Raw genomic sequence first — 25,851 nt, 5'->3', positions numbered from 1 at the left:
AAAAAAAAAAAAAAAAAAATTGATGGAACATGTTTGTAAGCACAGAGTAAAGAAATGATCATTGTAGTCTTTTTTATTAAGAGGGAATTTGTGAGTGGTTTGAATTGGGCACAGGAAGTCATAGAAAAAGGCAAGTCCATGACTTCCCATCTTGGAGTAGGTGTTTTTGACTAGAAGCACATTTCATATACAGTAAATAGGGAAAATCTTACCAGTTGTTGCTTTTTGAAGAGAAAGCCATGTATAAACAGTGAGAAGTAATGAAGATTGAGTATCTATTGCTATCATTTTAAATGTGGTCTGTTGCATAACATACGAAATGTAGGTTAAGATCTCACTGATAAGTAGTTTGTGAGAACTGAGTGAACACAGATCTTCTCACCCACAGCAATGAAGAAGAATTTGTGGGTGAAGTCACTAACAGTGTTAACAGGAGTATGTTTCATTTCTTGCATTTGGAATGGTGAAACTCCCCAGCTGCCTGAGAAATACAAATCTAACTTGTATTGTTGAACAGCAGTTGTTAGTTCCTTTCTAACCTATTGGGTCTGAATTCAAGATCATAAACATTGGTTAGCAGTCTTAGAACTAAGTCCAGTGAACTTCACTAACTAAATTTCTCCATTTTGTAAAGAAAATGGGAGAAGAGTTAAACACACACCCAAATAAGATATGCCAAAGGAATGTAAGAAAATTAACTTTTATTGAGCATTATTATGGGCTAGGCATTGATCAAGGACTTTTCATCTGTTATTTCATTTAATCCTCACTACGTCCCTTTGAAGTAGGCAGTGGTAGCATATGCTGTACATGTCCCATACCTATCTCTTAACCTCTCACCATTCCTGAATGCTTCCACCTGCTCAACACCTGCAGTTTTTGCCTGAGGACTATCCCTGTTTGGCAGAGGCTACATAGCCACCATGCTCAGCCAATGACTGATAGACTTAGTAGATTAATACCTAGGTTCCCTCATCCTTTATGCGGGTAACTGTGAGAGTTATGTTATACACCATCCCCCAGAGTTCTCTGGCAGGAGTGAGCACCGGTTGCCGCTCAACAGCATACCCTTTATTGCTTTTTCTCCACTGTTCATCACACTTCGCCACTCCCTATTGGCGCTTCTTGGCTCGGCTCTCAAGTCAACTACTTGTGCTTTTATCTTTGTTCCAATTTATAGATGAGGAAATAAGTCCAAGGCCACACATCTAGAAAATAACAGAGGCAAGATTTGAACCCAAATTAAGGGGCCTCACGAAAATGAACAGTCTGACTCAATGGAGTAACTTTGGACCAAGTGATCAAAGTGAATTTTTACTCTTCTCCAATCTATCACAAGGATAAATGTAGATTTATATTTTATAGTTATATGTGCCTGTGCTCAAGCCTATACCAGAAAATGCTGGCAAATTTAATCAACTTGTGGCTTGCTTCATATAACAGTAAAACAAACTCAAGCTATATAATTAATTTTTGTACAAAACTGTTGGGAAAGTTTTATATTATGTATATTTACATTATTGTATAGACCTTTCTGTCTGAATAACTTTTATTTGACAAATAATTCTTCATATTGTTCTAGGATGGGGGCTAGGGCATGAGAGCTAAAACAAATAATCGCTAAAGCACTTTACCTCTCTAAGTACATTCCATTGTCTATATCATTATATTTTTGTATATATTCTTATATTATCACTTGAGTGTAAGCTACTGTAAGGTAAGATCCATATCTGATTCACCTTTTTGGGAAAAAAAAAACCCACAATATTTAGTGTGTCTTGTACTAGTTGGTTCTAAATAAATTCTTTTAAAATAAATGACTGTATAGACTCAAATTTAAACTATTTATAGACAACGATATTTAAAATTAGGATGAATGTGTGGATAAACATCCTACTTCATCACCATTACTCTACAGTTTGGAGATTTGTGCTGCTCCCCTGCTGCCATCTTAGCTTGATAACTGTGAAAAATGACACTAACATTGAATGATGTACAGCTCTGTCATTCCAGATGCAATTCTAAATATTTTTTTTCTCCAGACTTGATTTCTATTGGAAGAAAATAGAAATAGAAATCTAGCATGTGGACCTTCTGGAGCTGTTTCATATCCATTGGCAGTCCTGATCGAGAGAGAAATAAATAACCATGTCTTAAAATAGTGAAGTTTCTGGGTGGTCCTGAAAAATTCAAAGTCATCAAAGGGAGGAGAGAAAAAAAGAAAGAAGAGAAACCTGTACTGCTTTTCACTTAAATCTGTGGTTTCATGTATCTTTAGACACTTTTTTCCTTGAGTTCAGTTATTCCTTGTTCTTTGAGATTGTTAAGAACACATCATTGTCAGGTAAGGAGTTGATACCTTTAGCTTACTCATATGGTTCTTCTCTTGTCCTAGGTGGCAATACAAGTTTTCTCAGACTCTGTCAAATATGTGGGCACTTGAGGAGTCTTATGTGACCCACTGTGTTGTATGTCTTGATAATAGGAGTGTCTGTCCAAGTATTCTCAATGATGAGTTCCTGCAATGAGTGTTTGTACTTCAGACTCCTTGGGATCATGTCTGACCATTGCCATGTTTTCAGGAGCCATGGTGTCCAAAGGCTATAACCATATGTCAGTTACAGTAGTCTCTGAAGGTGCTTAAAGCTTTGGTGGACTCTTATAAAAGTTTGACCTAACCAAACTGGCACAGAGCATTGTGCTTTTTTTTTTTTTATTATTATGCAGTAAAATCTCATTTGATTATATGCAGATTATTCATTTGGATAAAGAAGCTGATTTAAGTTTTGGTTCTGTGAATATGTTAATTATGACCATGAATCTTCTAGGGGAAGAAGTCGTTTCTGAAGCCCAGTAAAGTAAAAGGAGCCTAAGCAGACCTAATGATAACAGATTGAAAGATAAACATAACGAAAGGGGAAATAAGGGCTCTGGGCCACAGTGGTCAAGTGTGGTATTTACAGCTATATAGTCCTGGATTATATTACAGCTCCCACTTTTAATAATTATGACATTTTCAGTGAAGTACCTTAAATCTAAATCCTCAGTTGGAAGTTATAATACCCCCTCATAGGGTAGTTGAGAGAATTAACTGAAATAATATTTGTAAGATTCTCAGCACATAAGAGGTCTAAAATAGTTTTTTTTGTTGTTGTTTTTTTTTTTTTTTGATGGAGTCTTGCTCTGTTGCCCAGGCTAGAGTGCAGTGACACGATCTCAGCTCACTGCAACCTCCGCCTCCCGGATTCAAGTGATTCTCCTGCCTCAGCCTCCCAAGTAGCTGGGATTACAGGTGCCTGCCACCACGTCCAACTAATTTTTATATTTTTACAAAATACAAAATGCGGTTTCACCATCTTGGCCAGGCTGGTCTCGAACTTCTGACCTTGTGATCCATCTGCCTCGGCCTCCCAAGGTGCTGGGATTACAGGTGTGAGCCACTGCGCCCAGCCCCAAAATAGTTTCTACTTCTGTTGCTGTTGCTGCTATTCCTGCTGCTGTTATTCAAGTGAACCCGCAAAGAAAAGATAAACTTTAGAGAGAACTCTCACAAGTAAGAATATTGGTATGGGATTAACTGCCTGCATTTGCTAAATATGTCTCATTAAATTTTAGTAAGCACCTGGCAAGGGAAATATTGTCCTGGTTTTTTACTGATGAGGGAACTGAGATACAGAGAACTAAAATAATTTTCCCAGAGACATTAAGCTTATGTTTAAAGCTTAAATTTTCCCAGAGACATAAAGCCACAGTCTAGGTCTTCTGATTTCTAAACCAAGGTACTTTCATGGCCCATACTTCCTCTTTTGTGGAAATATATAAATAAGTGCAAGTCATAGTGTGAGATGGTGAATAAGTGAAGGCTCAGTGTTGCAGGCCACATAGCTAATGACCGCAGAGGAAAAGGCAGCCTTAAACTCAGGGCTCGTCTTTCTTGGGCCTCCATTGTCCCCTGGATCTTGACCTGGTAATTTGTCACTATGATGTTAGCTTTCCTGTGCCTTCAAAGGAATGGTTTTTATATGTTCTTTTCCAGTTGTTCTCACTGGGAAATCTGGTCCAAGTGATGTAATTTACCACCACCAGAAACAGCTTTCCCCTGGAATTGTATTATCAATTTGATTTTTCAGTCTTTAATTTTTTTTTTGTAAGTTGCTTCTGAGTAATGCAGGTAACTGGAAACTTTTGCTTGAACTAAACTTTAATGCTTAGTCAAGGTGACTGGCTCCATCGGACATCATTAGTATTTTGCTTTGTTTTAAAACTGATGATCTCCATCCAGGATCACATTTTATAATACTTCAGGTAATCTACTTTGTGTTCCTCCATCTAAAGAATTTGGGGTTGGAATGGGAGTACAGGTCAAATATAAATGTTCCTGGGAAAACATAAGCTTACAAAAGGGATCAGAATGGGTTGGTTTGCAGCAACTTTGTGCTTTCTGCTTGCACCGCAGTCGAACTCTCTGAAGGTCTCTTAGCTTATATTTGTTAAAGAGGTTTTAGATTTTCATCCATTTCATCCAATAGGATGCAGTGTGCTTGATTTTCCACAAAATGGTGTGGATAAACCTACACACTGGTCTACTTTTGGTTGAAATCTCAATTAAATTTTTACTGCTTGTGAGTTGTGACAAAGATACGGAGAATTCCAAAAGTCCAATAGATTGTTTTCATTTAAAATGAAAAGGAATGATACTGGGGAATGAGAGTTAGTAGATTACATGTGGAATTTTCTTCATTTTATGATGAGTTGAAAAAATTAGAGCTGATTTTTTTCAGTGCTTTATTTTGTAAAACATTGAATATGATTTTAAACTTAAGATGCCATATAGACAATACAACTTGCTTTCATTTTATTTTATTTTATTTTCTATTTTACGTTCAAAGGGCAGTTTTATTTTTCAAAGGTGAATTTGCTCAACATTTTGAGCCCTCTTTGCATGACAGGGGGATTTCACTGATTGCAATCAAGCAAATAATATTTGGAAATAATCTGAACCTAGATAGATCCTGAAAAGGCCCTATACTTTCCATGATACATAGTTTAGAACTAAAGTACAAAGTTTTATTTGTTCTGGGGTTTACAATGACCCATTATACAATTAGTTTTAGCATATTTAAATATAATCTAATACAATACCATACAAAGTAAGAACCGTAATGTTCTGTGGATCAGTTATAAATACCAAACACTTTTCATTGTGAATCCTTTACATCTATTGAAGAGGAAATTTTTCCCCTTTAATACAGTTTGTTATTAAGATAAATGAATATGATATGAATGTTGTTTCGCCTTCAAATATATAATGCAAGATGGGCCATTTCTGAGAGTCTTCTCTTTTCCCTTGAAATCTGGACTCCTGCCACAATATCTACATTTGTTCTTTTAACAGGTCTCGTGGTTTTTGTTTGTTTGTTTTTGTTTTTTAACCTTTTCTCGCTCCCTTAGAGTTAACTGGGTGCACATTTGGTAATAAATGTTACTGTGGCATTTTGTGGTTTTTCCCTATACCACTGTAGTTAAGGATGTGGTACTGTTTCTATTATAATAATAGGTTTGCAGGAGTTTATAATTTGTTTGAAAAAAAGTTTAAGGTTATTACTTGGAACTTTAGATTTCAATGACATACTTCTATTTTCTGATTTTTAAAAAAGTAGGATTGAGTAAATTTGCTCATTTCATAGTATCTTCCACTTAAGATTTCAGAGTGCCGTACCATTTATATAAGATTGGCATAATGAGTAGTGTTATTGCTGTTTTGTGGAGACTGCACGTGTACCCTAGACAGATGAAATGAGTTATCTAAGATCACACAGTGAAGGGGCAGATGAGGTGAATGAGGTTAAGTCAGAACCCAGGAGCCTCAGGACAGCTATCATCAACTCAACTGTTTTGATTCACAGGTGGCATGGGAATACTTTCTTAGTTTATTTTGTGCTTTGGTTACTTTTGTCGATACCCTAGGAAATTAACTTTACAAGTGTGGTCAAACTTTCTACTTCCTCCTGTTTCTGATAAGCCACTTGCTTGATCTGGTATTTAGGCCTATTGACCAGTGGAGACTAGCAGGGTAGTAAAGCAAAGCAGTCAGAAATTCAGCTGTGGCTCTCTGGACTCTGGATAGCAAGAAGCATAGCTCAGCTGAATTCAGTCAGGAGCAGACTAGGCAAGGCCAGGTCCTTGAATTGAAAGAGCTGGCTCACAGAAAAAGGGCACACCAGCAATCATACTGGTACACAAAGGCATCTGGGACCAGCATGGAGTGTAGAAGCCTCTGCACAGGCTGGCAAGATGTGGAAGCAGAGAACTGAGCAGCCATGTTGGGGGATGCAGGCAGCAGGCAACTCGGCGCTGGAGAAGTCAGGTAGCAGGAGAGAACTGGGCAGCCATGTTGGGGGATGCAGGCAGCAGGCAACTTGGCGTTGGAGAAGAGGTGGGAGAGAACTGGGCAGCCCCAGTGTTGGGGGATGCCCCAGCAGCATGCCAACCTTGGCGTTTGGAAGAAGTTCAGGTAGCGGAGAGAACTGGGCCAGTGCACATGTTGGCGGGATGCAGCCAGGCAGTTGCAACTTGGTCATAGAGAAGTCAGGTAGCAGGAGAGAAACTGGGCAGCCCATGTTGGGGGGTGCAGGCAGGCAGGCCCAACCTTGGCGTTGGAGAAGTCAGGGTAGCAGCGGAGGCCCCTCGGCCCCCTGGGTCGCAGTTCCTTGGAGGGATCTGCAGAAGCTAGGGCAGCGTATCTAGTCAAGGGAATGACACTTTCAGCAGCGCTCCAAGAGCGAGGCTCCTGGTAGAGACGGACTTGGTAAAGCCAAGTCTGGAAACAAAGGAAAACCCAGTTATCAATACTAGAGCTAGACAAAAGAATACCAAATAATCCCCACCAAACCCGAATGGATTACAGTTATACTCCAATAACGGAGCAAGGGCTGTGGAGAGAGATAAAATAGAGTAACGCATGCACATTTAACTACTCTCTTCCGCCTCTCTCCTCCCCTCCCCTCCGTCCCTCCCCTCTCTTAAATCTGTCCCTTCTCTTCCCTCCCCTCCCCTCCCCTCTCCCCTCCTCGCCCGTCCCAGTCCCCATTTCCCTTCTCTTACATCTGTCCCTTTCCCTTCCCTTCCCCAGTTCCCTCCCACTCCCCCAGCACTGTTGTTTTCTGAAAGCCATACACACAACCTGGAATTTACAGCAAATTGTGGATTTGAGAACTATAACAAAAATCAATTCTCACTGAAGAGCGCACGCTCAATTCCAGAAATGTTTAGTGCTGTATTTCCCAAATTAAGGTTTTCTTTTACTCTCACAATATAAGACAAAAATACTAGTATGATTGATATTCATCTTTAAAGGTTAAAGGTTAGGTATGTGCATGTAGTATGTGTATGTATTTAGACATTAAAACTGAACATTAGCGTTACCAATTTAAGAGCTATGAATAAAGGTAATGGACTCAAATACCAAAAAGCTGTTTAAAGTAGCTTACCTTTAAGGTACTTCTCACACCTGAGATTCTAGATTCCACAGTTTTATTTCACATTTCCATAGGTAAGTATGCTACATGTTTGATCAGTGAATTATCACATTGTATTTTTATTTAACAAAACTCTCAAAGGCTCTTTTTTTGTCTCAAAGATATTCCTTTTAGTCTTATATTTGAATTTATGTATCAATTCAGTCCCTCCAAGTAATAACTCTGTGTTTTAGTGGCAATCTTTCTAAAGTACTGGCATCATGCCTCATTTATATTAAAGAAGTATCCCATGCCAAATACCTAAACATGACATGGTTTTTGACTTGATCTGCAAGTTGGCATTAGGAAAAGAAATTGTGTAGTACTCTGTATTAACTAAATGTCATATCTACTTAAATTAATATGTTACAGTAATCTATTTATGATACAGTAGTTTCCTTAAATGAATGAGAGTAGGAACTATTTTAATGCTGAAATGACCACAGAGCATACAAATGCCAAATTGTATTCAAAGGATTTTTTCTTCTTATACTCCAGAGGTCTTCGTCAATGACTCCAATTGAAAACATGTCCTCTCCAATGATGTCTGGGTTACTATTTTGTCTTCATTTACCTCTTCCCATTATTACTGAAATACAAGGTCAATTCTAGGTATTAGTCTAGTTTAAATTTTGGTAGTAGTAAAGAGATGTCTTTATAACAACCAGTGGTTTATTATTCTTTAGTGGTTTGGGGTCAGAAGCTGTTTTTATGGTCTTTTGGGTCTCTTGAATCTCTTGAAAGGATTTTCAAGAAGACTTTAAAATCATTTACTTTTTTCCTAATTTGCCTAGTGACCCCTACAGGTGGGCCAATAGAAGTGGGCCAATAGAGTGAAAAGTCCCAATTAACTGATTATGGCAATCAGTGGGAAGTTCTCTAGATGAAACATGTCGAGTCTGCATTTTGATCTGAAGAACCAACTGCAGGCCAGACACGGTGGTTCACGCCTGTAATCCTAGCACTTTTGGAGGCCGAAGCAGGCAGATCATCTGAGGTCAGGAGTTCAAGACCAGCCTGGCCAACATGGTGAAACCCCATCTCTACTAAAAATACAAAAATTAGCCAGGTATGGTGACACCCGCCTGTAATCCCAGCTACTCAGGAGGCTGAGGCAGGAGAATCGCTTGAACCTGGGAGGCAGAAGTTGCAGTGAGCTGAGATTATGCCATTGCACTCCAGCCTGGGCGACAAGAGCAAAACGTTGTCTCAATAAAGAGAGAGAGAGAACTTCATAAACCTAGAAGAAGAGACATGGCAAGTGTGGCAAAGACCTGGGGCTTAGTTGTCTGTGCACTCAATGTGAATCAAGAGTGTAATCCAACTGCCAAGAGAGCAGAGGCAACTGGAGGCCAGGCTGGCAGGAGAATTCCTAGAAAAAAGGAGGGCTGTGGGATACCTACATTCCCAGCTGCAGCCCTGTGTTTTGGGGTCACTCGGGGGTTCTCTACTTAGCTGTATAAATTTGTAAGTGTTTCAAATTGGAGCTCATTTAAAGAAGAGTGGTCACAATGGAGAAAAAACTTGAAACTCTGTGTAAGGAAGAACTGGAGGAACTAGGATGTTTATTCTGGAGGAGAGGGTACAGAATTGCTGTCTTCACAGATAAAACAGGCTGTCATGTAGAAGAGAGGTTAGATTTATTCTGCATGACTCTGGAGGGCAGAAGAAGGGCCAATGAGGTAGACTTTGACTCAGTGTGGGAATAGTTTTCTGTTGGTTACACATGTCCCTGAAAGGAGTGAACTGCCTCAAAAAGTGGTGATTTTGGATCTTGAAGACAGCTATGCCTAGGCAGATGGTTGCTATTGTATAAATGATCCTGGGAAAACCCCCACGAGACTAGACATAAAGATCTCCAAAGCTCTCCCAACTTTAAGGCCCTGGTTTTATATCTCACCATCTCTCTGTCCAGCAAACATATTTCTTGACCATCCTCTGTATACCAAGAATAGTGTGGGGATGTGGAGAACTCCAGGCACTCTCACAGAAAACCAGACATGCAAACAGCACCCACATCACAGGATGACAAGAGCTGTGATGCATCTGGGTGTGTGAAGTCTCAGAGCCCCAAAGAGGGTTCACCCATCAGCCCTTGGATGGCAGTGCCTGAGCAAGTCATTAAGTGGGAGTTGGCCAGATAAAGAGTAGAGGTTAGGGCATTGCAGCATGCGCGCTGGCCATGTACAGAGGCCTAAGGGAGAGACAATGTGGGTGCAGGTGGATGGGAATAGAATACAATGGAGCAAGAGCTGGAGCAGAAAGTTCCTTAAATGCCAGTATGACTGTTTGAATTTAGGAGTTTGTATTAGTCTGTTCTCATGCTGCTATAAGGAAATACCTGAAACTGGGTAATTTATAAAGAAAAGAGGTTTAATTGACTCACAGTTCTGCGTGGCTGGGGAGTCGTCGGGAAACTTATAGTCATTGCAGAAGGAACCTCTTCACAGGGCAGCAGGAGAGAGAATGAGTGCCAGCAGGGGAAATGCCAGATGCTTATTCAACCATCAGATCTCATGAGAACTCACTATCACAAGAACAGCATGGGGGTAGCCACCTCCATGATTCAGTTACCTCCCACTGGGTCCCTCCCATGACACGTGGGGATTATGGGAACTACAAAATGAGATGTGGGTGGGGACACAGCCAACAGCCAAACCATATCAGAGTTGAAGCTTGGAAGTAACCTCGTCTGATTTGCATATTTGAGTGGTGGCTCAAATGATAAGTTTGAGGATGGAATGAGGGGTTCCAGAGGAACCTTCTCTCTGAGTCTCAGGTCTCTTACCTCTAATATAAGGGACTTGCACTATTCCGCAGTATTCTATGATCGTAAATTCATTTCTTGTCTTTCTTTATCATTGTATTGGATGGTCAGGCCCATGGTGCTCTAGGCCTTACCAGCCTTTGTGTACAGATGGAGTCACATTCACAGCAACACCCAGATTTCACTCATGCTTAGCTTCCCTGTTGTGCTTCTTGGGACCTCCAGATCCCCATAAAGATCTTACCCAGTTATTCCTGGAGCCTCTGGGGATGCCCAAAGGAAGGTCCTTAACTGACCCCTCCTGCTCGTTACCTCATACTCCTTGTTGCCAGTGTTAGCTGAGCCCACCTGAGGGTGGTGCCTCCCCATGCCAGTCCTGCTGGTGCCAGTGCTCTCCATGACAATGCTGAGGTCCCTGCCTAGTGCTGACGTTCCTGGAATTGCAGCTGTCACTGCACTTTTCTAGGTTTTTCACTGCAGCACAGTCACACCATTCCCCAAAAAAGTGGGGGCAATGGCCTACTTCCTTTGGGTCATTTACTGTCACCTGGGCAGTAAGCAGTACTAGGCAGGTCCTGTGTTTCACAGGATCCTTCTTGAAATAGCTCCTTTGTTTCTGTCTATAATCCCAAGGCTGTGGAACCAGTACCTGAGGGAGACACCAGGATTTTCCCGCCATTCCAGTATCCCCCAGGGTATCCAAAGGTCCTCCCACTCCTGGCCCGCTTTCCTTTAGCTGAAGATAAGAAAGATAAGGCAAAACAAACTATAATCCTGGCAGCTTTACCCACCAGATCATCAAACAGACCTATGCCTGAGACTCTTTTTGTTGTTACTCATTACTCTATGCCTGGCTCAGGGCTAAACCCTTCTCATGGATCTCCAATCCTCGGAGGGACAGACTATTAACATCCTCATTTGTAGACGAAGATGAGGCTAAGAGGAATTAAGTAACTTGCTCAAGGTCAAACAGGTAACAGAGCTAGAATTCCAAACCAGCCTAGTCTGGAATGTTCCAGATACCACACTCTTCACAGGTCCCCAACACTTGAACATAAACACTCAATAATCTGTATCAAGTGCCCACTTTTCTCATTGTCATCTTTGTATTAATTCAAAATTGGCTTTTGTATCCAGGGCTGGGAAGAAACGGTGGATGCTGCCATTTCCCACCTGTTGAAGACTTGCCTGTCGAAGAGTTCGAAGGAGCAGGCTTTGAACCTCAACAGCCAGCTGAACATACCCAAAGACACAAGCCAACTGAAGAAACGTATCACCTTGCTCTGCGATAGATTAGCCAAAGGTGGCCGTCTCTGCCTAAGTACCGATGCAGCAGCCCCACAGACCATGGTCATGCCAGGTAAGAGCTCTGTCCACACTCCCTAAACACAATTATACTTCTCCCAAATTAAAGGAATTGCCTGTGGTTGTATTTGGGGTTTACATTTCATATTAAAGTGACAATAGCCAAGGCAATTGATTTCGTGTTTCCCCTCTGACATCCCAGGGTAACCCCTTGAATAAATATTCTTGAGATATTTGCTTGCTAGACATTTCTAGAATGGTATGTCTTTTTTCTTCTCTCTGCTTTTAAATATACGATCCATTTTGTTTGGCTTCTAACCAATAAAAAGTGGATTAGAGGATAAAACTGTTTTTAAGAAAAAGTTTTACTAAATGTGATCTCGCGATACAATATTTCATAAATGTAAATAGCATGATACAAGCAACTAATGTAATCCAGATGAGTCCAGTCTCTTCTGCTGTTTGTTTGGCTTGTGGTCATCAGAATAAGGGGGAAAGAGACAAAGTGAAAGGTGGGGATCAAGAGATGCGAGCAGGCTTCAGAGCCCAGGAACCCATGGGCCAGCATGGAGAGAGATTCCACTTTCCCCTCCATGGACAGTCAGTGATGGTCATGGGCACCCAGGGCTGCCCTTCCCATGGTCATAGGGGCTGAGCAGTCAGTCATGCAGCCCTCAGGTCTCTTAGGGGCAGCAGTTCCCAAGTCCTGCTTCCCTCTTCCTAGCCTGTCTGTGGCAGCAGCAAGGAGCATTACATCAATGAATTTATTGATGCGGCAGGTGTAGCATCTCTTTCCTCCTACAGCAAGAACCATAGTGTGGGAAGTGGTGTGGTTTTCTCTTCTTCCTTCTTACATGCCTTTTCTTTACTTCCCTGCCCCCATTCCCTTTCTGGTAGTCTTGCTGTTGCTTCCTTTTCCCTCTCAATCAGCATTCCTAGAAGTGAAAAGGAATGCAAGTGAAATTGTAGAAGATAAACATGGAGACAGCGTAGCATAATCTAATAGGCACAGACTCTGAGGACAGACAGAACAATGTTTGGATCCTGCCTCTTTTTATCTGTTACTACTTATATGACCCTGGGTATGTTACTTTCTTTTCTAGAATCTTCATGTCTTCCTTTAGAAAGTGAATGTGATAATGCTTGCCCTGCCGCTGGTGCTTTATGAGTTTATCAAGCACCTAGCACAATGCTTGGAACAGAGACACTCTAAAAAAATTCAAGCTATAATTACTATCATTGTTATGGATATATGCATCATTCAGCCTTTAAATTTGAAAGTGGAAAAATAGCTGGTTTGGGGTTATGGATTCTATATTCTATGATTTGAATATCTTTACCTCAACTATACATAGGTAGAAGCCAACTTTATTCCAGAAGAATATTTTTTTATTTAGCCTTTTATAATAGAAACACCTTTCCATAGAGAAATAGTTCTAACATTGTTTGCCTTCATTTAGAACCTCTTTATCTCACCCTGTAACATCGTCTTAACTGTTCCACTTGTCCATCTTCTGTCCACTGTTACAGGATTGTTTTCTTAAGAGATATTTAGGCTTAATGAGATAGTAAATGAAAACTATTCATTATAATAAGTATCAGTTTATGACTCTCCCTCCCTGCTTGCCCACAGGAAAAACAAAGGAGACTTGAGGGAAAAGGACAGATATATTAATTTAAAAAAAGGAGAGAGAGAGAAAATTTGAAGAGGGATGGGATGGCCCACCTGATTGGCTGATTACCTGTGAGTTCAGGCTGCAGCAACCCTGAATCCTCTTCTTAGGTCTCTGTCTGAGCTTTCCTGTTCAGGGATCCCCAAATCCCCGTCTTAGTCATTTTTGTTTAAGTAACTAGATTTGTAAGTAACATAAGGACTGTGTCCATATCTAGGATGTGGAACATTTTAAAACCTCAGTGCAAAGTTTTTGAATGTATGGAAGGAAGGGACAGAGAAAGAGGGAAAAGAAGGAAGGGAGAAAGAAATGAAGAAAAGAAGAAAGATGGACAGTGTGTTTGTTCACAGGCCAGGGGGCCATCAGCCAGATTCACGCTTGGTCTAGCTGAGTTCATTCTGTTGGAGAGATTTAGGCTGTGTGCATGTGCATCAGGGTCACAGTCGCAATGCCTTGCCTTTACTTGCCAACGACCCGCTTGCCACTCTGTGGTTGAGTGGTTCTCCCTCCCACTTGTCTTGATCTAATCAGGATAGTGAGGTCTTAAAAAATTGTTAAATTAGCACTTGTTGTCATTAACATGCTTAATTATTGCCTATACTACTTTTCTTCCCTATAACTCAGATTTTTCACATGCCTTATCTCTGTATTAGCATATTTTTGAGGTAGAAGAAACATGTAGAATTATTGCTGTCTTAAAATAGAAAGTGGAGGCAGGAAAATTGAAATCTCTTGCCTGGAGTTACATGGTTACTGGAAGGGTTAGGTCTAGAATCCAAATATCCCAGCCCACTGTGCTTCCCTCTAGACCACACAGACCACAGTGGTACAAATCTGTTTTTAGCCAGAGCCTCCTCCTGTGTAAGCTATTCTTGATTCGGCCTTCTCCCCGCCCCCCCTCACCTCGCCCCCCCCCCACTTAAATATGTCTAGCACTGTGAAAGGAAAAGGGCAGAAAATAGTTTTACACAGTCTCTTTGCTTTGCTATGAGAAATATATTAAAGATTTATCTTATATTTGTTTTGTGCTTAATTTTTATTATGTCCAAAGGTGACGTGATAACATTATCATGAGTATTTCTTATTAAGAAATACTGTGAGGAGTTATTTTTACTTCAACCCTGTAATTGTGCAGTTTACAATGTTGGTTTAGCTCCAATCATTGTATCAGAATATACAAAGTGACATATTAGAAAGGACTGGATAACTGAATACATAAGCATACAAGCTTTTCTTGCAGAGATGATCTTTTTTTAAGATTTAGATGGGACCTTAGAAATCGTCTGGTTCATCTCCCTCACTTAACAGCTGAGGTAACGAAGGCCTAAGAAGGTGAAGTGAATAAGTGCTCAGTATTAAAAGGCAGGAGTGTGTGTAATTTTGCCATGTTCCCTATTAAATTGCAGTTGGATAAACATCTCAGAATAAAAAACCCTTGGTCTTTCCTAGCCTCATGAATTTATGAGCCCAGCACTTTGGATGTGCCCTTTTTTCGCTGTAGTGAAGGCTATGGTGACAACATCCTCCCTGGTGTCCAGAGTTTGAAAATCTTTCCCAGTGGGAATTACCTTATGAACTTCTTTGCCTCACATTTCTCCTGCTTGACTTTACCAATTCTCTATCGGTTTTTCCCTTAACCTTTTCTGGTGAACTTTTTATTGTTGTTGCAGAGCCATCAAATTTATTTCTCTCATCTGCAGTTCTGGTGTTCACATCTTTCTGCTGGTGAATATAGCTTGTAAGAAATCTACTTTCATTAAATATCTGTTTTCCAATCTCAGCAGTATGCATTCTACTCTTAGAGCAGAAGTCACAGAGGGCCACCTGGTTTGTGTATTTTAAAGATCTGAATGTAAGTGATTTAGTGGTCTAGCTGGCCTTTTCATGCATATATGTTCCCAACCTTCTCCCTGCAGCTGCCTAGGACTAAAAGACTTGCTGTATTTTGCAGGAGGCTTCCTTTTACAACCTCAGTATCTAGGACAATATTTCAGTAGCCCTAATTATGGCAAAGACTTGAACCTCTCAAGCATATATGCAAAACTTAATGTATACCTGAGTGGGCCTAACTCATGATATTTGAAGTCTTATTGTTTTAACCTCATGAACACTGGAGTTTTTGTCACCTCTATGCTTTTCTTAAACTTAATTTCAACTAGGTGATACCTTGCCCAAGAAGTGAGATAGGTAAGTGATGGCCCATCAGATAGAAGCTTGGAAAACAAATGCTGTAGGCACCACACTGGGCAGGCATAGAAAGTTGGGCAAGGAAAAGGGGTGTAAAGACAATTCAGGCTGATCAGGTGCCTCAAGTGAATATTCTCTTAATGTGATCAAATGACTTCACATTTCATAATGGGCCGTAGCTTCAGCTGTATTTTCTTTCACACTGCCAGATTCCTGGGCTAAAAGGAAGCCAAGAGGAGGGAGTAAAAGGAAGCAAAGAAGGTGTGATAAATAAGATTAGGTATCTTATATAATCCATATCTTTTCATAGATATGGATTTAAAAAGTTATCATTTTGGGATGTGGTAGGGAGCACCCAGGAATTAGCATTTTGTGCATCTTTATTGTATTAAGTGGATAGGAGAAAAGACACAGTATGAATCTGAATGCAGAGTATAAATGTGAATAAGATATCTATTCCAGCATTTTGAGAGAGAGATTTTAAATTCTCTTTAGTGTTTAAATCTTGAGTTAATGACCTTTGGCCTTAAGGATTTGATATTATTTTGAGGCTACTTCCAATTGGCCCATTTAAACTGAATTTAAATTTAATTCTCCCAGGTCTCACTTAGATGCTTGATAAGATATTTGGTGTTTACTTTCATAGTTGTCAGTATGATTTAACTGTTGGTTTTACACTTTGCCGTTTTATAAGTTTGAAGTCATTCTTTAAGGAAATTTAGATGAATTAAATATACAAAAATGGCTTCTGAGCCTGTTTTTCCTACAGAGAATACAATACTTTATCTTGACATTTAAAAAAAAAAAAAAAAGGGAGTGAGTTCCAAAATGGCAAAATGCTATTGTGAAGTGAACTTCACATCTGAAATATATGGGTTCCAGAGCTAAGCTGACCAGTTATATGATATGGAACAAGTACTTAGTCTTTCCACTTCTTTGTTTTCTCAACTATAAATAGGAAAAATAATGATACTTCGCTATAGATTTGTTGGCCAAATTAAATATAGTAGTACATGGAAAATGCTTAGCAAGTACCTGACACATAGCAAATTCTCACTAAATGTGAGTTTCTGTTAGTAATAATGATGAATACTATTGTAAAATCCCAAAGGAACTTGGGAGAACTTGACAAAAAGATTCTAGAGTTCAAAGAATACGATTATAAGATTATACAGGTGTTAGGTTCCAGCCCAAGCAGAGGTCTGAGGGAAATTGATGGGGTAGTGGGTAGCTGAAAGAACACTTGAGAGACCACAGGTAGGTGGGACGTGGCTTTATTCAGCAACTCACTCACACTGTTGGTGCTGGATTTATGCACCTCCCAGACAATAGTGGCTCAGAGCCAGGTGATGAGTCCTCCCATGTTATGGCTACATAGGTATGACTATATAATGCACGGGATTGTGCGCCTGCACTCCAATCCTGCTGTGTCATGCTGTGCCAGATGTGTACCTTGGGCTATACTTGACTGCAGTGTAAAATTTGCATTTTCAGATTATTCATTATTAAGCAAAAGTGAATGACAATAGTGTACACTCAACTTTGGCCTTACAGGCACCTTTACAGAAAGGGTCCTTTTAAGAAAAAATGTTCCAAGGCATGATCTGTTTTCCTAGCAGTCTCTCTTAGTCCTTCAATATGCAAGTCATTTTCATTAGAAACAGCTATCATGTCATCATTGTGGTCTGTTTTCTTTTCTTTACTGTCAACTGAACTGACTGCCAGATTTTCACTGGTCACTGGCCTTGCATGTGACAGACACAGTTCTCCAATAACACTTTAACTGCGTTAAACCTGACATAATTTGCAAGATTTGTAGTTTTCCTCTGCAGCCAATTCGTGTTGTATTTGCAGTAATTTCCTACAGTCAGTGAGGGATTAACCAATAGAATGTTGGTAGCAGGCAGAGATTCATTTAGTGTTAAATGCAGGAGGATATTTGAGTACGGACTAATTTTATAAGTGGTCAGTTAGTTTTTGAGTGCATATCTTTGTGTTATGTTTTGCTTTTCTATGATTACAGCAACTGGGATAATTAAAACTTCCTTAAGCAGGAGGATCCACCCTCTTCCCTTCGATTATATATGTAAAAACTTAGAATGTGTTAACATTAACTCTAACCACATGTGCTAATGTGGCATTTCAAAGCAATGAAGAGAGGACAAGATGAATTAGGTTAAAAATAGTGTTGGAAACTGGCCAACCATTTGGAGAGAAGAAATAGATTCCCTACCTCATCCCATATCACACAATACATTTCAGACAAATAAGGTATTTAAATTCAAAAAAAGAAATTTCATAAATCACAGAAGGATATAAAGGATACATTGATATGGAAGCAGGATAGACCTTTCTATGTAAGTTAGCAAAGGCAGTAAACACAATACTGAGCTTTAGTTATAGACTTCTCAAAATTGGGTCCAGAAGAATATAAACCAAGGTGTGTGTTAATGTTAACTATCCCTGCATGTTAGAATTACAGGTGGCATCTGAGTCTCCTCTTGCTCTTTCTCTTCTGTATATTTTGTACATTTTCTGAAAATGACATATATAACTTTTGTAAAAAGGCCCTGTGATAGAAAGAACCAACAGGAAGACAACTATATAATTGTATCCGAAATGGTGGTAAGGAAACAACAAGGGCCAATTCATAAATCAGGAAAATTAATTTTTTTTCAGAAGGAAGTAAGTTATTAAAAGGGCAATGACCATGTGTTTGTGGAGCTTGTTTGTATTTCAGTTCTCATGAACTAACCCAAGTCCTTTGCAGGACTGCAGAAATGTGCACAACTGCTTTATAGATTCTGTCCCCTCCCATGTCTGTATCTCCTCTTGAGCATAGGCCAAGTCATTCAAGTTATTGATCTCTGACTATGTTTCACTTTGTCAAAGTGATTCCATAATTTCACACTTTGCTTAGAATCCACTTTACTACTTTGCAGCATTTTACAATGAGACAGTTCTCCTCATACACCATTCTCATTCCTTGGCTTCTCTAGTCTGCTCTGTGGCTTCTTATTCCCTTTTCTGTCTCCTGACTATTGGTTTTCCATCTTCATGCTCCCCTGGACAGTCTCATCCAGCTACCACCGTAATTCCTATACCTTCTGGTTGGCCTCTCTTCCAAGCTCCACATATCTCCACCAGTACTCCTTCAGGCAATTCCACATGCCTGAAGGAAACTCACATCCTTCTGTGTGTCTGATCTCAGTGGATGATGTTACTCAATGCCCAGACCAGGGGCCTCAAGAGACAACCTTGACTCTCTGTTTCTCTTACTTTCCATATTCAGCCAGTCACCAAGACCTGATGATGCTACCTCCCAAATATATCTCTTTTCATGGCCCACACTACTATTTCCAACCCAAATGCCCTTCAATCAATGATACACTCTTATCACTTATTTAGACTGTTAAAATGACTTATCAGTAATCTCCCTGTGTTAATATTCTTTCTTCATTTTCAGTGCTACCATAAAAAATATGACTATTTGTAGCAGTGTTATAGCCAAACAGTAGAAATAATCCAAATATCCATCAACTGATAAATGGATAATAAATGTGGTATATCCATACAATAGAATATTCTTTAATAATAAAAATAACTGAAGTTCTGATACATACTACAACATGGATAAACATTAAAAACATTACGGTAAGTGAAAGAAACCAGTCAGAAAGACCTCATATTATTATAAGGCCATTCGTATAAAATGTCCAGAATAGGCAAATTCAAGGCGACAGAAAGTATCTTATGTTAGTGGTTGCCTAGGACTAGGAGTAGGGGAATGAGAAATGATAGCTACTGGGTACAGAGTTTCCTTTTGGGTAAGAAAAATGTTCTGAAATTAGATTGTGGTGATGTGACTATACTGAAAACCATTGTGTATTTTAAAAGGGTAAGTTATATATGAATTACATCTCAATAAACTTGTTTAAAAACATTTTTTAGTGTAAAGATAAAACATGTTCTTTGTATATATTTAGAAAATTCAGATGAACCAAAAGAAGAAAATTTATTTATTTTTTATTTTTCCATAAGTTATTGGGGTACAGGTGGTATTTGGTAACATGAGTAAGTTCTTCAGTGGTGATTTGTGAGATTTTGGTGCACCTATCACCCATGTATACACTGTACCGTATTTGTAGTCTTTTATCCCTCGCCCTCCTCCCACTCTTTCCCCCAAGTGCCGAAGTCTATTGTATCATTCTTATGTATTTGTGTCCTCATAGCTTAGCTCCCATATATCAGTGAAAACATATGACGTTTGGTTTTCCATTCCTGCTTTACATCACTTAGAATAATAGTCTCCAGTCTCATCCAGGTCACTGCAAATGCTGTTAATTCATTCCTTTTTATGCCTGCATAGTATTCCATTATATATATGCGTGTGTGTGTGTGTATGTATGTGTGTGTATATGTATGTGTGTGTGTATACGTATATATGTGTGTATATATACGTATACACACACACACACACACCCCACAGTTTCTTTATCCACTTGTTGATTGGTGGGCATTTGGGTTGGTTCCATGATTTTGCAGTTTTGAATTGTGTTGCTATAAACATGCATGTGCAAGTATCTTTTTCAAATAATAACTTCTTTTCGTCTGGGTAGACACCCAGCAGTGGGATTGCTGGATCAAATGGTAGTTCTACTTTTAGTTCTTTAAGGAATCTCCACACTGTTTCCATAGTGGTTGTACTAGTTTACATTCCCACCGGCAGTGTAAAAGTGTTCCCTGTTTACTGCATCCACGCCAACATCTGCTGTTTTTTGATTATGGCCATTCTTGCAGGAGTAAGGTGGTATTTCATTGTGGTTTTGATTTGCATTTCCCTGATCATTAGTGATGTTGACCATATTTTCATAGGTTTGTTGGCCATTTGTATATCTTTTTTTATTTTTTTTTGAGATTGTCTATTCATGTCCTTAGCCCACTTTTTTATGGGATTTTTTTTTTTTTTTTTTTCTTCTTACTGATTTGCTTTCGTTGTAGATTCTGGATATTACTCCCTTGTCAGATGTATAGATTGTGAAGATTTTCTCCCACTCTGTGGGTTGTCTGTTTACTGTGCTGACTGTTCCTTTTGCCATGCAAAAGCTCTTTAGTTTAATTAGATTCCAGCTATTTATATTTGTTTTTATTGCATTTGCTTTTGGGTTTTTGGTCATGAAACCCCTGCCTATGCCAATGTCTAGATGTTTCTGCTGAGAAATCTGCTGTTAATTTGATGGGTTTTCCCTTATAGGTTACCTAGTGTTTCTGTCTCATAGCTCTTAAGATTCTTTCCTTAGTCTTAACTTTGTGTAATCTGATGACAGTGTGCGTAAGTGAATATCTTTTTGCGCTGAATTTCCCAGGTGTTCTTTGAGCTTCTTGTATTTGGTCTAGGTCTCTCACAAGGACAGGGAAGTTTTCCTTGATTACTCCCCCAAACATCTTTTCCAGGCTTTTAGAATTCTCTTCTTCCTCAGGTATACTGATTTTTCTTAGGTTTGTTTGTTTAACATAATCCCAGACTTCTTGGAGGCTTTGTTCATATTTTCTTATTCTTTTTTCTTTGTCTTTGTTGGATTGGGTTAATTCAAAGACCTTGTCTTTGAGCTCTGATTTTTTTTCTTCTCTTTGTTCAGTTCTGTTTCTGAGACTTCCCAGAGCATTTTGTATTTCTGAAAGTGTGTCCAAAGTTTCTTGAATTTTTGATTGTTTTTTCTTTAAGCTATCTATTTCCATGAATATTTTTCCTTTCACTTCTTATATCATTTTTTGGATTTCCTTGCATTAGGCTTTGTCTTTCTCTAGTCCCTCCCTGATTAGCTTAATAACTAACCTCCTGAATTCTTTTTCGGGTAAATCAGGGATTTCTTCTTGGTTTGCTAGTGAGCCAGTGTGACTTTTTGGGAGCACTGAAGAGCCTTGTTTTGTCACATTACCAGTGTTGGTTTTCTGATTCCTTCCTGTTAAGGTAGCCTCTGTCAGAGGGAAAGTCTATGGCTGAAAGCTGTTGTTCAGGTTCTTTTGTCCTGTGGGGTGTTCTCTTGATGTAGTACTCTTCCCCTTTTCCTATGGATGTGGCTTCCTGTGTGCTGAACTACAGTGATTGTTGTCTCTCTTCTGGGTCTTAGCCACCCAGCAAGTCTACCTGGCTCTGGGCTGGTACTGCGGGTTGTCTGCACAAAGTCCTGTGATGTGAACCGTCTGTGAGTCTCTTAGCTGTGAATACCAGTGCCTGTTCCGGTGGAGGTGGTGATGAGTTCAGTGGACTCCATGAAGGTCCTTAGCTTTGGTGGTTTAATGCTCTCTTTTTGTGCTGGTTGGCCTCCTGCCAGGGGGCAGTACTTTCCAGAAAGCATCAGCTGTAGTAGTGTGGAGAGGAACCGGCAGTGGTTGGGGCCCTAGAACTCCCACGATTATATGCCCTTTGTCTTCCACTACCAGGGTGGGTAGGGAGAGACCACTAGGTGGGGGTGGGACTAGGTGTGTCTGAGCTCAGGCTGTCATTGAGGGGGTCTTGCTGCAGCTGCTGTCCGGGATGGGAGCAAGATTCCCAGGTCACTAGAGTTGTGTACCTAGGAGGATTATGACTGCCCCTGCTGAGTCATGCAGGTTGTCAGGGAAGTGAGGGAAAGCCAGGAGTCACAGGCCTCACCCAGATCCCATGCAAACTGAAGGGCTGGTCTCACACCCATCATGCCCCTGCCAACAGCCCCAAGTCTCTTTCCAGGAGGAGGGTGAGACAGGCTTGAAAATTTGCCTGAGACTATCCACTTCCCAGCTGCGAGAGAAAAGGACTTTAGTTCTTCCCCTGCCTGTGAAGTCTGCATGCCCAATTTGTGCCCTCCCTGGAGTTCTGACCAGGAGCTTCTCACCCCGGCCCTTCTCATTCAAATTATTACAAAGTTCACCTAGAGAATTCCTTCTCCCCACGGAGTGTTACCCCTTGTTCCTCTGGCAACCCTCCCAATGGATCCCTGTGGTGCCAGGCAGAAATGGGCTGCTTGGGGAACCAGCAAGCTCCTAGGGCCTTTCTGCTGCTTCCTCTACCCCTATATTTTGCTTGGCTCTCTAACTTGACTCAGCTTCAAGTAAAGTCAGAAACTTCTTCCGCAAACAGAACTTCAGCTTCTGCAGTGGGTGTGTGTGTTCGGGACAGGAGGGTCTCCCTTTCCCGCTTCTGCTGTTGGGGCACTCACAGTATTTTGGGTGTCTTCTAGGTCTTGCTTCCTTGAGAGGGTCTGTGGGTCCTCTCAGGATTGCTGGTTTGTAATGCAAGCTTACCCTGCTTCTCTGTCTGGAGCTGCAATCTAGTCCTGCCTCCTGTCTATCATGATCCCCCGAATTGAAATTTTTTAAATAATTAATAATCTAACCATTCTGAAATAGATATAAATCCAACTATTATTCAGTATATGTAAATGTTTGTATATGTGTATACACGCACTATGTATGTCTTTGTATCCATATCCTTCTAGACTTTTTTCTTTTCACATGTGTACATTCTGTTTTATAAAGATTGGATCATACTGTACCTACTGCTTTATAATCCATTTTTTAAACTTTCATTATTTCATTATTCAATAGCATACATTATTTTAAAAGCTACATACTTAACCAGTCCTCTTTTGTCAAACATATAAACTGTTTCTGATATTGGTATGTATACAATTACTTAATGAATATTTTTGTAGCTAAATCTGTATGCATCCTGATGAATTTATACTTTTCCATGAATATGAATTGGAACTGGTTATGTTACTTCCCTGCTTTAAAAGATTTTATAGTTCCCTGCTATCTTCCATATTAAATTGAAATTTCTAAGCCTGAAATACTATGTTATTTACATAGAAATACTATGTTCTTTTACTAGAACATTATTTTTCTGGCCATATCTTCTACATTTTCTTCCTTAAGACCTTTTACTGATATTAAAATATTCATTATTCTCCACATACACCACGCATTTCAAGTTTCTGTGCTTTTAAAGAGTTTCCTTGGCCCGGAGAGGCAGTCTTGACCTGGTGGTAAAATTACCACTAATTTCTGAAGACCCAGCTGAAATGGTGTTCCACAATGCTTTCCCTGGTCCTCCTCCTGGAACTGTTAGTAAATTTTTCATCTGTGCTCCCTGGTCCTCTGAGCATATGGCTGTTATAGTACTTATATCATATAGTATAATCATTTAATACATTGATTTCATACCTCACCATCAGGTAGAAGATGTTGGATTGTATTCTATTCTTCTTTATGACCTCAGTACCCAACTTGTGCCGCGCATGCAGACACACACACATACATAGTTCATGCCCACCATGTATTTTTTAAAGTTTGTTGTTTTGAAATAATTATTGACTCGTGGGAAGATGCAGAAATAGTGCATAGAATCTCATATACTCTTCACTCAGCTTCCCCTAATGGTGACAGTTACAGAGCTATGTTTGGGGGCAAGAAGAGGACTCTATAGGGAGCAGTGATTTTTAAGAAATTCACATAAGAGGCGGTGTCACCCCATCAAAGACAGCAGAAGGTCAGGAAGGATCTGTCCGTAACTAGAGGAAAAAATATGAAAAAGCAAATGGAAGAAAAAGTAGGCTATTCTCAGGGTTTTATTTCTTCTCTTTTGTTTTCCCTTAAAAGACATTTAGAGACATTTGAAGTTCAGGTGGTGTAGCAAGATGAGAGTGCCAAAATCCAACGTTTGTGTTAAATTGAAAACTTTTGGGAGGCAGAAAGAATAATCTAGAATATACATAGATTGAATGAAGTTAGCAGTTGAGAAGAGAAAAAGTGGGAACCTAGGTATGTGATGGGTATACATGAAAATGTTTTTTGAAAAGGAAAGCTTAGTGAAGTCTGGCCACATAGGCTTTAGAGAAGTAAAGTTTTAAATAATGGTTTTTGACAGAGCAGGAGGGGAAAATGGTCAGGTTATAATTAAATCACATTAAAGCTGATTTGCAGTAGCCATTGTGGAAAGGACAAGGCCAGCCATTTAGCAATTGTGCAGCTGTGTATTTTTCTGGAGCTTTTCACTTTCGTAGTTCTCTCACCTCCTTGTTTTGAAACATTATTGTTTCAAAATTGTTTTGAAAATCAAGCTATAGTTTATAAATAAAGAAATGCTCAGTTATTAATAGTATGCTCATTCTTGTCCAGTGTAACAGGGAGTCCATATTGAGATGAATGGAAGATTAATGGAAAAATATTTAAATCTAGGATTAGAGTTGGATTTGACAGAAGAAGCAATTAGGAGCAACTGTAGGGGAAGGTCTACCATCAAAGACCTCATAGAAAAACATTCTCCCTGTGTGTACTTAGCAAACACTTGTTGATAGACATGCTGGCTGGTAACTGATTACAATGTGATGACCAAAGACCAGCTTCTTGGAAGTAGGGTTGTTAATGCAGGAATAGAATACCAGGGGAGTTTGAGTAATTTCCTTCTCTGCAGATGTTTATACTAATGTGGATACTCAATAGCCTAAAGATAATTTTGGGAAAATCTGTCTAAAAGTAGGGGATAAATTAAATAGCTTTTAAAGGACATCACTATTCTTATTTCTTTAATTGTCATGTGGACAACTCTGTAAAATGCCCATTTTTTTCCTCAATTTTATATTCTTTTCTTTAAATTATACTGTAAGTTTTGGGGTACGTGTGCACAACCTGCAGGTTTGTTACATATGTATACATGTGCCATGTTGGTGTGCTGCACCCATTAACTCGTCATTTACATTAGGTATATCTCCTAATGCTATCGCTCCCCCTCCCCCCTCCCCCCACCCCATGACAGGCCCTGGTGTGTGATGTTCCCCTTCCTGTGTCCAAGTGTTCTCATTGTTCAGTTTCCACCTCTGAGTGAGAACATACAGTGTTTGGTTTTCTGTTCTTGCGATAGTTTGCTGAGAATGATGATTTCCAGCTGCATCCATGTCCCTACAAAGGACATGAACTCATCCTTTTTTATGACTGCATAGCAATCTATGGTATATATGTGCCACATTTTCTTAATGCAATCTGTCATTGATGGACATTTGGGTTGGTTCCAAATCTTTGCTATTGTGAATAGTGCCACAATAAACATACGTGTGCATGTGTCTTTATAACAGCATGATTTATAATCCTTTGGGTATATACACAGTAATGGGATGGCTGGGTCAAATGGTATTTCTAGTTCCAGATCCTTGAGGATTCACCACACTGTCTTCCACAATGGTTGAACTAGTTTACAGTCTCACCAACAGTTTAAAAGTGTTCCTATTTCTCCACATCCTCTCCAGCACCTGTTGTTTCCTGACTTTTGAATGATTGCCATTCTAACTGGTGTGAGATGGTATCTCATTGTGGTTTTGATTTGCATTTCTCTGATGGCCAGTGATGATGAGCATTTTTTCATGTG

At 39.7% G+C, this 25,851-nt stretch overlaps 1 protein-coding gene across 4 annotated transcripts in view; it reads left to right on the top strand.

The window, feature by feature from the left end:
- BBS9 (Bardet-Biedl syndrome 9) overlaps positions 1–25,851 on the top strand; it is a 506,926-nt gene that overhangs the window by 414,958 nt on the left and 66,117 nt on the right. For all 4 annotated transcript variants that reach the window (XM_017889840.1, XM_017889842.1, XM_017889841.1 and 1 more), the window contains one exon: positions 11,422–11,644. In XM_017889840.1, coding sequence (XP_017745329.1) covers positions 11,422–11,644 — 223 coding nt within the window. The remainder of the gene's footprint in view (positions 1–11,421; positions 11,645–25,851) is intronic.

Source organism: Rhinopithecus bieti, unplaced genomic scaffold, assembly GCF_001698545.2.
Source record: "Rhinopithecus bieti isolate Rb0 unplaced genomic scaffold, ASM169854v2 scaffold_19617, whole genome shotgun sequence".
Lineage (NCBI taxonomy): Eukaryota > Metazoa > Chordata > Mammalia > Primates > Cercopithecidae > Rhinopithecus > Rhinopithecus bieti.
Note: the sequence above shows the minus strand (reverse complement) of the source record. Positions and strands in the feature narration are given on the sequence as shown.